The following is an 11,707-nucleotide window of genomic DNA, read 5'->3' on the forward strand; positions in this document are numbered from 1 at the left end:
TTTGGCTGAAAAATACTCCTCTTGCCCTGCCTGCCCGCCTGCCCCCCCCCCCCCGGCCCCGGCTATTTTTCAGCTGGAACCCATTGTCCCATTTAGTATATTACACAGCTGCGCATCATAGTGATGATCGCATAGCACCAAGGACAAACTAGAAATAGACACAATAAAAGCTAGTCTGCTACAGGATAGGGTTGGTGAGATCTTTGTGGAAAGACTGGAAAAGAACTGCAATTATTCTTGTACTAACCTGGCTTAAGTCTGTCAGACTTAATTCAGTGATGCTTGTCACAGATTAAATATTTTAGTAACAGGTACCGCTTACTTAGATCAAATCAGTGCAACATAAGATGTTCAGTTTCAGATTTCATTCTACTAAGTAAGAGTATTTATATCAAAATGTGAAATGAGGTACAAAATATTCCAGTTGATCTCGTATAGCTTCACTTTGATAGAGAAATATTATGCAACTTGTTTACCATAGGAAGAGATGTTTACTGCAGCCATCCTCTGGGTTTCATCAAGCAACAAAACCCCTTGACTGTAAGGCAGTTGCAAAGAACAAGGCTGTCAAGTTGTGTGTTGAAAGCTCTCAGAGCAAATTTTTTTTTCTGATAGTAGCTCACTGAAATGAGATTTCTTATAGCAAATCTGGTTTTCTGTTCATAATAACTTCTCATGTTTCTCTATGTAGGTAACCAAAATCTTCAGGTTAGATTATAGTACGAGGAGTCAAGTTTCTTTTAAGTATTTAATTGAGCATTTTCAGGATGAAAACATCTTACAAGGAATTTTTAAAGACTGTAACAAAGTGTTGCTATAGACCACATCTTAATACTGACGGTCTTGTGACACAGCAGCACACCTAGATGTGATGCATCAACACACTTTTGATAATTACAGTGATACGTATCAAAGTGTTCTTGTGTAAGCAATGTGTGTATGTTCTGTATTTTGATTATGTTTAACGTGATAGATGAGGATGAAGGGAAACTTCCTCTTTCATTTCTTCTATGTTCTGTTATTTATTGCCTAGAAAGGGCATTCCTTCTGTGGTCCATACAAATGCCTTTTTCGCTGCTCGTTTCTGATTGGTTATGAAAAACAAAATGGTGATGCAGCACAGGTATGTTTGCACTGAGAGGCAGGCTTTTTTTTATTTGTTTTCTCCTTGTATTGGAAAACAAGGAAAATTCAAGAACCTGTTCTGATTAATGCTTCACGTGGTGGGATTTAAGCTTAAAATCTACTATTATTTGCACTGTGATAAATACAATGCAAAGAGTACCTTGAGATCACTGTAGTGGACTGAAAAAAAATTCGAAGTAGCTTTTTGTTGATCTGTACGTTTAATTCTTACATGCTGAAATATCTGAAAACTTAAGTCAGAGCCTTGTAATTTTTTGTAAGAATGAAGGAGAAGAGTAGTCAACTTCATGTTTCTGAAATTCCATCTCTAATTGCATATATGTTGTTAAGCGTGCAACAGATAACTGCAATCTTGCTTTTTTTTTTCTTTTTTTTTCTCCCTGTAGGTTACCAAAGTGGCCTTGGAATACCACAACTGTAATAAAAGCCAAGCAGCTGAGCCAGATCTTCAACACTTACGAGACAGTGATTCACCAGCTTTTGATTCCTCTGTACCAGATGCACATATGAAATTATCAGAAACATTTTCAATAACCAAGTACCCGTGCTGTAACACCGTGGTGCTTCCGCAGTGGCATTCAATATCTAGAACTCACAATGTCTGTGAGCTTTGCATTAATCAGACACTTGGTGTCAAACCAAATAAAGTCCATGTGCCACACTGTAACTTTTTAGAGATAGAAGCAGCTTTGGACTCTTTCTACCTCCAGGAACGTACCTTTTTTCAAGTTATATCAAATACCATAGAATGCAGCAATTTCTTAAGTTTCTACAGTCCCTTTAGCTATTACACTGCATGTTGCAGGACAGTAAACAGGCATTTTTTAAGTTTCATTAGTTCTGAGAAGACCATCTTTCAGACCCCCAAAGTAGCATTTTCTTCCCATGGGAAGAAAGATAACACCCAACATTCTATTCCTCACATTGAGGATAGGAATTGGTTTATTCCTGACCTTCATATTAGTGGCACTAACATTACTGGCCTGAGCTGCAGGACCAACAAAACCTTGAATCTCTATCTACTGGATTCAAATCTTTTTTGGATATATGCAGAGAGACTAGGAGCATCGAGATCTAATCATCTTAAGGAGTTTGCTGCTATTGTTGACCTGAAGGAAGAAGTGCACTATGTCCTGGATCAGAATCAGTCACTTGTTGGATCTACCTTGGGTATGGTATCCACTATACGAATGCTTGAAATAAGAGAATTAAGTGTGCAAGTAAGCTTATAAATGGAAAACTTAATGCCATTTTGAAAATTACTGCTTTTAAAGTGAGAATATAGTCAACATTGTGAATTCTAATTTATTCTGTTCTAATTTATTTAGTAGTTAACCAAGCAGTAGAATAGTGGTCTAGATGACGTGAGAACTAAGTTTCATATACCAAAAGTAATTTGCTTTAAAAGAAGTGAACTTCAGAATGTGTGGTTCTCGACTGCCTGATGCATTGAAGGAATTGGTAAAATCTAAGCTAATTTGCTTGTGGAAAAAAAATTACTATGCATTTAACACATTTGATATTACAGAAGACATTTGTATATTAATGGTGGTGGTAGTGTTTGCTCAGCTGTTCTGTGTACTAAAATACCTCAGAATTTCATGAGATACTGCCCACTTACCAGCAGAGATTAGCCCTTCCTCTTGTCCTTTGAAACCAACTTATAGATAGTTCTAAATTTATTTTGAAAAGTGTGTGTGTTTTCAAGGTAGAACTCTGAAGTGGGTTTGGCCAAATCTGTCAACACTCTTATTTCCTGGATGAATTGGAGGGGAAAAAAACACAAACAACAAACAAACCAACCAAACAAAAACCCAATCAACCTAATGATTGCAGTACTGAGTTATTTGCAAGTTATTGAGTAAGACACAACATGCCTAACCACATGCATTTACCTATCGAGATGATGTGCAAAACAGTTCACCTTCAGAAAATGCAGCTTTTTTAATGTTAGCAGTGTAAGTAAATGTGGAAGTAAATTCATGTGAACATAGTATTAAAATAAATTGTTTAAGAAGATATATCAATATAATTCTTACAGCATTAATTACACTTCCATTTTGCCATAAATCTGTAAGCACAAATGTATGCACAGCTTAGAACAAATAGCCATGTTCTTATTAAGGATCCCATCCAGCCCTGAATCCTGTCTGCATCACAACCTCCCAGAAAAACTCTGGAAAAACAAACAAAAACCCCAGTGACTATAAAAGGACGCATAGGAAATATTAAGTTCCAAGTGAAGAGATATAAATTTCCTTCCCTTTTCTGCTCCCAGTACTTTCTGTCTCAAACTTTTTTCACGTCACAGGATTTCCTGAGCATGACGAGGGTTTCTCTGCTGAGTGACACTTGGTATATTTCTATTCCAAGTCATTTGAACTTCCGGAAAATTTTGGCTTCTACATATTTTGTCAAGGAGTAACTGTGATTTATATTTTAGTTTTGTGGGGGTTTTAAATTTTTATTTTACTTACATAAGCCTCTTAACTTTTGATACTTTAAAACAGATTTGTGTTTAATACCTTTAAAAGATTTCAGTTTTTACAGATGGTTTCTAAAAATTCAGGAGTATGTCTTTTAGTTAGACCCCTCCTTTCAGTTACTACTTAATCATGCATAGATATTCCAAATCTGGAGATCTAGAAAGAAAAGACTGTTTTGATCTGGTGTGAGAATTTAACGAAATGCTGAATAGTAAATGTAAAATTAAATGTACTGCTGTTTGCATTTTAGAGATTAACTTGATTATCTGTTTATATTTACTATTCAGCATTTTGTTAAATTCTCACACCAGATCAAATTAAATATACTGCTGGTTGCATTTCATCTCTATGTATGTACAAAAGTGCCAGATTTACTTGGGCCTAGTTTTTGGACTGGAAGTGCCAGCACAAGATGTTGCTATTTGATCAAATAATTATTTTTAGTGTGTTTGATATTATATCTTTTGTCTTCATTATTGCATAATCTTACTCTATAATGGATAGAATAATATTTCTCTATCTAAATGCTATGTAGAAAGTGAAAAATAGTGAGAGGATACTATTTATGAGTTACCAGGTATGTGGTTAGATTAGGAGGGAAGAGAATTACTATTATAGTACATTGAATAGGATTAGAAGCAAGATTAGAAAGTAGTGTGGGAAGTGAAAAGATGACTGTAATGAGCAAAACAAAAAAAAACCAGTGAAATTTTATCTTGTTTTCACATCAGTGGTGGTTACTTAAGAGTTGAAAACAAACTCATAAATTAATGACATGAAACCGGGTTTGAATTTGTATTTTCTCTGTAAATTCTTCTGAATTCCAAAGAAAAACTGCCCAAATCACGTATTTGGTGAAACTGAAATAACTTTGTTATGTATCAATTTCATTTCAGAGAACTTCATAAAAAATTTCAGTATTCTCTACAGTCCCTTGAAAAGGCATCTTGTTGATGGCCCTCCTCTCCATTTTCATCAACAGCGTGTAATCACTGAAGTGACTACTCACACCTTCCATGATACCGTGTTTTCGAGTGAAAAGGTACACCTCATTACTGAAAATGTTTCTTGCAAAATCATTGCTCAGACTTTTGAGGAGAGGGTCTCATTCTTTTTTTACATTGATGTGCTTTGCTTCTTTGTAACATAAACTATGTTATATTGTAACAATCCAAAAGTTGGTTTGTTTTTTGTTTAAAAAAGGCTATTAGAAATAGTGTGGTGTTACATAAATCTGCAAAAGATCTTCTGGTGTTAAAATAATCAAAACGTCAGTGCAGCTGATTCCCTGACGGGTTTCTGCTACAGTTCAAAGTTTGTTGGGTTTTTGGGGGTTGTTTGGTTGGTTTTGGGGGGTTTTTTTGGGGGGGTGTGTGTGTGCTGCTTTTCCTGTGTGTTTGAAATACAGGTTTTAATTTAAAAAAAAAAAAAAACAAACCCAACCAAATATCTGTGATGTGATTTTTTTCCTTTTCCTTTCTTCCGCTGTAGCAGAAGCACATGCTAAATACATAGTGTTAAAGAATATTCTGATTTCTGTGCTTCATACCTCAAAGGAAATAAATACAGTACAGCTTTTTTCTCTATATTACATTTTTTAAAAAGCTTAAATAAATCTAAAAATTATTGCAAAGTAACATAATAGGAAAAAAAAAAAGTTTTAAACCTGAGGCATTTGAAAGCACATAGCAAAAAACCCCACAAGTCACAGGTAAAAACTTCCCAATTGCATGCCATGAAATTGCTTTACATAATGTATCATCCTGCACAGTGGTTAAGTTACTTTGATTTCTTAAAGATGTGATATTAAGGATTAATACGTATTGTCTTTGAGGTCTGCATTGAATGTATACATCTCCAGTAACTGGTTTTCAGCAGACCTAACTCCTGCTTTGCCTAGTTAAAGGCGAAAAGCAGAAGTCTAGACATCATCTCCCCTCACCCCCTTGTGAAGTATGTAGTCACTATTAGATACATCGGAATTTAGGATTGCAAAAGAATCTTGGGAAGTGTAGTAAAGTTTGCATTTTCACTTAAAGGGAATGATCCTAAACTAAATAATCCTCTTCATTTTGGCTTTTTCTTTATGGAAAGAGAATTTCCAAAGAGTTTTTGAGTGTTAATTCAGTGGACAGAGGGCATCAGTCAATAGCTTATAATAAAGTTTATTAACATTAGGATATAGTTTCCTTTCACATTTTAAGGGTTCCAAGTTTTAGATGTTGTGAAAAACAGTCCTCCTTTACTGCAGATTAACTACAGTGGGTAATCAAACTCTCTTCCATTTAATTTTCCAGAATGTCTTGCTGCTCTATTATGCACAGTGGTGTGGATTCTGTGCTTCTCTTAATCACATCTTTATTCAACTTGCTCGGCTTTTGCCTCCAGATAATTTCACTGTGGCAAGGTAAAAAAGATTCTAATTTCACCTTTCTAGAAAAACTTAAGTTCATTGAGGTCATCAGCCTAAAAAATAATTATTTTTTTTCTCCCTACAGTCTTGCAATAGTAGATGTGGATGTCATCTGCTTCATTTCTCTTTGAATGCATTACTTTGTTTTCCTCTGTATAAATTTGATGGGTTTCAGTCTTACTGCAGTAGTTAATGCAGTTTAATTAAAATGCATTTTTAAACAGTGCAGTTAACCTTGAAGCTTCCTAATTTCAGGAAACAAATCAATAAAACAGCAGCAGAAAATAATTTTTGCCCCCCTCTCTGATAGTTTGTAGCAAATAATTATATCCTGTAGTACTGTACTTGAGAAATTGTTTGAGATGACCCAGAAAAATTATGTATTTTGCCTAACCCTGGTGGGCAGCTAAGTGCCACACAGCCACTTCCTCACTTTCCACTTCCATCCGCACTGGGATGTGGGAAGAGGAAAGGAAGAATAAAATGAAGAAAACTTGGAGGTCAAGATAAAGCAAAACAAATTAATTGTTTAATTAAAGTGAAGGATAAGTGGAAAGAGAGAGAAGAAAATGAAACAAGTGATGCAAAGACAATCACTCACCGCCTCCTAGGGCTAGACTGATGCCCAGGTGGTTTCAAAGTAAAAGATGCATGACCCTCGTAAAGAGCCCTCTTTTCTCTTTTATTGCTAAGCAAGATGTAATATGGTATGGAATAGCTCTTTGGTTAGTCTGGGTGATCTGCCTGGTTGTGTCCCCACCCCTCATTGTATACACTGCGGGGGCAGAGTGAGAAACACAGGCAGCCTTGATGCTGCGGAAGCACTGTTCAGCACTAACCAAAGCGCTCCTACGTTACCAACACTATTTTCATCACAGATCTAAAACATAGCACCATACAAGCTACTATGAAGAAAAATAACTCTATCCCAGCCAAAACTAGTTTATAGACATATATTTTTATACATATGTATATATGCATGTGTGTAATACATATATTTTTTATATATGCATAAAAAACCACACGTTTTTGTTTGGTGTTTCCAGGATTTTTAATGTTTCAGTGCAGCCTAAACATTATTGTTCATGTATTTGATAATACATCAATACTTACAACATCTGCTCTGATTGCATCCTTGTTTCATTCTGATGCCGGGAGACAGCATGAGATGTATAGGAAGAAAATTCAGTTAAAAATCTGGAGTTATCACCTGTTCATAATTGCGGCTTTATTCACACAGATGTAGTGCTGTCAAATCTACACCAGTTCTCTTTCCTGATTTGAAGTTCTCTCATTTGTTCCATTATTTTTATTGCAGTATTAGTGATGCAATTGTCTATGGGTTTTTTTTCTATAGTAAAGTTGTAATTAATAAGAATTTTCTTTGTAATCAAAGAAAAGCTAAAAATGCAGAGAAAAACATAACAAGCAATTGACTCAGTGTTTCATGCACAAAATCTTGTGTTCCTTTCTATGTAGAGCTTTAGAAAAAAATTGTGCCTTAAGAATGTGCTTGTCCTTGGAAGAAGCAAATTCATTTACTCCCAAAACTGCTTGAGGGGAAAACATTCATGGAGTTGTACTTGAGGAAAAAATTCATGAATAGAAAAAAACTTCAGTCTAGTGTTGAAACTGTTAGGCAGGCCTGTTTGTTTCAGAGAAGGAAGGTGTGTACGTAAGGAAGATGTGTACATAAGTGACTGAAGATGTGACGAGTGACCGTGGAATTTAATTGCTGTGTGAGAGTAGTTGCAACACTTTTTGATATAGCACATTTAGGCTTACTTTCACAGATACTTGCATTTCCTTCTTCTCATTCCCTAAAATGGCATTTTACAGGAAAATATAGATTGTTCGTGTGCCTGTTCTCTTCATCAGTGTGTCTTTTCTTAACAGAATTGATATCACTCGAAATGACCTTCCATGGGAATTTATGACAGACCGTCTCCCAACCATTTTATTTTTTCCTCATCAGAGGTAATATAATTATTTTCCTCGTGGTTTCTAACTTTCATTTTACTAAGTTATAATAATTATCTGGTGACATGTCTTACTAGTTTTAGTAAGATTGGCTTTGTAATGTTCCAGTTGGTTTCGAAAGGTACCTTACCGCTAGTCATTGTTTTCTCTCCTGCTTTTCCTCTCCAGTGTGTTTTATATTTTGTTGCATCTAGGTAAATCAAGAAAATTAGGTTTTGGTAGTATTTGTAGTATCAGTAGCACTACTAGAGTAGTCATATATTAATTTTGGCTATAAAGGTGCCTCGTTAAGGCTTTCTGTGCAGCTCCTTATGCATTTGCCTTATGAGACAGTTTTTGCAAATTAACTCTGATCCCGATTTCTTTCTAACACATGCTGTTATATTTTATTTTGCTTTTTTTAATAGCCTTTTACCTTTTCTGATACATACTGTGTTTTTGATCAATAACAATGGATGATGACATAGTAAAATATTACCACTGTATAATAAGTTAATTTTGTCTTAGTCTAGACTATTTTTTGCCTAAATCATGTCATGAGTCATTAAACTTGGATGTGAGCTGATTGTCATCTGAGAAACTGCTGAGGGTAATTATGAGAATAACTTTCTTGATCACCAGAAGTCTGCAAGGGAAAAAAAAATCATGTTGCTTACGCTTACAGAAATAGCTTAATTTTGATGAACAGGAGCTTCATCTGAAGTTCTTGAATTATTGATAAAATATGGTATCTGTTTTCTACCTGAAATACAATAAATAGTTCTTAGTAAATATCCCATATGCTAATGAGTTGGCTTTCACAGAAAGCATTTTTGAGGCAACTGTAATTGGTAACTGAGTAACTCCTGTTCCAGATGCAGTGTAAGCAATTCAGAAACATAATGCCGTATATGTGGGGATATACAAGTTGTCCATAGTGTGTGTACAGGAGCAGCAGTGGTAAATTATTAGGCATTATATTTGAATCTGGCTTTCTTGCTTTGGAATAATTTTTGTTTGGGTTTAACCTGTGTCCTTTTCTGATATGTATAATTAACCCATGTCTGAATGTATGCTACATACCATTAATTTGGTTATGAATTTAGCAACCAAACGGAAGTAAATAAGCTTTTCTTCTCTTGTTTTGATGGCTCCCTAATGAAAGAGAGAAGGCTAAAGACAATACAAAGTGATAAACTATTAGCTACTTCCCAGTTAAACATACTGAAGTGGAAGTAGCTCTACTGCAAGTCAGGAGGCAGCAAACTCATGTTATACTGGAACATGCTCAGTGAAAGGCTGAAGACAACTGGTTCAGAAAGAGAAGGTTTAAGAGTTAGTTCCTGGCTAGTCCTTGGAGGACAGTTTAGCCTCCTATGTTTTGTGATAGAAGTACACACATGGTCCAAAAAGGGCAATAATTTTAACATGTGACACAGCTGGAGGTTGTGGGTGTGTTTTGGTGGTTAGTAGTCTTGAGGAAGAAATTTGGTACTTGGTTCATCTTCAAGCAGCTTCGACTCTTGTCAGGTGAAGGGTAACAGTTTATGCAGTTGCAGAAAGCAGTGGGCCTACCTCTTCATATGCTGTGCTTAATGTTCACAGGCATATAACAGGCTTCAGGAAAAAGAAAAAACAGAAAACAAAAAAAAAAAGTGTTTGCTTTGATTCCTTGATCATCCCAGTGGTATAAAGTCAAAGTAGTAAGAGGAACAAGTAAAAGGATTTGGTTTTTTGATAGCAGAAGGCCCTTGCTTCTGACTAAAGTGACTGCTTACCATATAAAAGCAAACTGTATTTTTCTGCTTCTTGCAATACCCTTCTGATGTTGGAACACATTAAGCTACTTCTTTCAGGATAACATAGATATGCTCAAAATAGTAATTTCCCATCAGATAGCTTTATACATCTGGACTTAATTTCTCAGTATGTATATAGACTTAGGAACAATTAAACACTCTCCTTAAACTTATTAACAAATGTTACTCTGTGATCACACCTGCCCAACAGTGATACTAACATACATACTTCAAGCTCATAAGCTATAATTGGGATACTTTTAAAAAAGAAAAAAAAAGTAAAATTTGTTTCCTGAAATTTGACAGAAAACTTTGCTCTTGGACAAATACAAATCCAGTGCAGAGATAGCTTACAGTACCCAGACTGGAATACAGGTAAAAGGGTTCATCAGAAGAAAATACTGAACTTATGTACATGAGTTCAGGTTTCTCTTAGCTGCTATATTAACCATTCTCAATAAAAAACAAAATACCAAGTTGGAGCTGAACAGCAGATGCTTAGAAAAATTATCATTGCTTATCCATCTGAATTTTTTAATATTAACTTGTTATTTCTTTCTAGGAAGGAACAAAGTGTGAAGTTCCCTGAAGACTTTTCAGTTAACCTTCCTAATCTCCTTAAATTTATTTTACATCACTCAAGTCTTTCTTCATCAGAGCCCTGTACCAAAGAATGCCTACATAAAGAGGCAGTTCTACAGCAAGGACACATCTCCCACTTAGAGAGAGAAATTCAGAAGTTAAGATCAGAAATCAGTGCCCTTCATCAGGCCCACAACCAGCTTGAAGTACAGCTTTCTGAAGCTAGGAGAGAAGAACATAGACTGCAGCAGCAAAAACACACACTGGAAAAGCAGCACAAGACTCTGCAGCTCCACAGTGAGCAGTTACAGGCCACATATGACCAAAAGAATCAAGAATTATTGGAAATGGCTGAAAAGCTTCAAGAATTAGCTGATGCATCAGAAAACCTCCTTAAAGAGAATACTTTACTGAGAATCTTGGTGGCATCAAGGGAAGGAAAGCTACAAAGCAAAGATGAAACAAAAGAATCCCTTCAGTCAGAGCAAATACTTTCTGAAGATAATGATATATCAGTTTCAACAGCTATTGCCACATTAGATGAAAAAAGGATTGATAATATTGATACCATAGAGACAGAGCACAGTAGCGGAAACAGGACAGAATAATTGCTTACACAAAGTCAAATGATGCAGTATTGGGTAGGTATTTATGCAAATTTTTATTGAAATCCATTGTAAATAAAGACTTCTTCCCCCACGTGATCTAGAAAAAAAATCAAATGGAATATTTTTTGTATACTTGAACAACTTATGAGATACCCATATCAAAAGAGAAGAGGAAAATGGAAAACACTTTCTGCACTTTACTGTTGCACTTACTTGGAAACACCTATCCACTTAAATTAAAGATGCTGATTTTTAGGGGCAGCAGTGTGAAGCACCTCTAAGGACCATTTCTTTTTCACTGGCTTTTTCTTACAGCTCCTAGAAGAGAAACTAGACCTTTGATTTATACTTTTCCATAATTTCTGAAGTTTGCCCTTTACACTGCATTCTCTTTGCTGAATTAAAATAGAAATATTTCATTTGGGTAATCAGTAAACTTGAATGGACAAAGTCATCATGCTACAACTATTCTGTTCTAGAACTTCAGTGCTTTGTATTACTTTTGTATACCAGTTATCTGTCTTGAAACCTGCAAGAGCCATGTGTGAACTTTCTCTGCTGAAAACTAAAAGTCTTACTGAACTAATCCTTTTCTCCTTGATTTGTAAGAGGTCTAGAATACAGGAGTTTAAGTGTATGGGTCTGGCTATACATGCAAGTCTTATGAGACTACTATCTTAAAAAAGCATGTGCCAGGGTAAGAACAGCCTTCTG

The 11,707-nt window shown here is 35.5% G+C and overlaps 1 protein-coding gene across 3 annotated transcripts in view; it reads left to right on the forward strand.

Moving 5' to 3' along the window:
• Window positions 1–10,993, forward strand: part of TXNDC11 (thioredoxin domain containing 11) — a 29,316-nt gene extending 18,323 nt beyond the window's left edge. For all 3 annotated transcript variants that reach the window (XM_054211596.1, XM_054211598.1, XM_054211599.1), the window contains 5 exons: window positions 1,533–2,316; window positions 4,529–4,674; window positions 5,930–6,039; window positions 7,942–8,022; window positions 10,366–10,993. In XM_054211596.1, the coding sequence (XP_054067571.1) occupies window positions 1,533–2,316; window positions 4,529–4,674; window positions 5,930–6,039; window positions 7,942–8,022; window positions 10,366–10,993 (1,749 nt within the window). The remainder of the gene's footprint in view (window positions 1–1,532; window positions 2,317–4,528; window positions 4,675–5,929; window positions 6,040–7,941; window positions 8,023–10,365) is intronic.
• The last annotated feature ends 714 nt before the right edge of the window (window positions 10,994–11,707 follow it).

This window comes from Rissa tridactyla, chromosome 8, assembly GCF_028500815.1.
Source record: "Rissa tridactyla isolate bRisTri1 chromosome 8, bRisTri1.patW.cur.20221130, whole genome shotgun sequence".
Taxonomy (NCBI): Eukaryota; Metazoa; Chordata; class Aves; order Charadriiformes; family Laridae; genus Rissa; species Rissa tridactyla.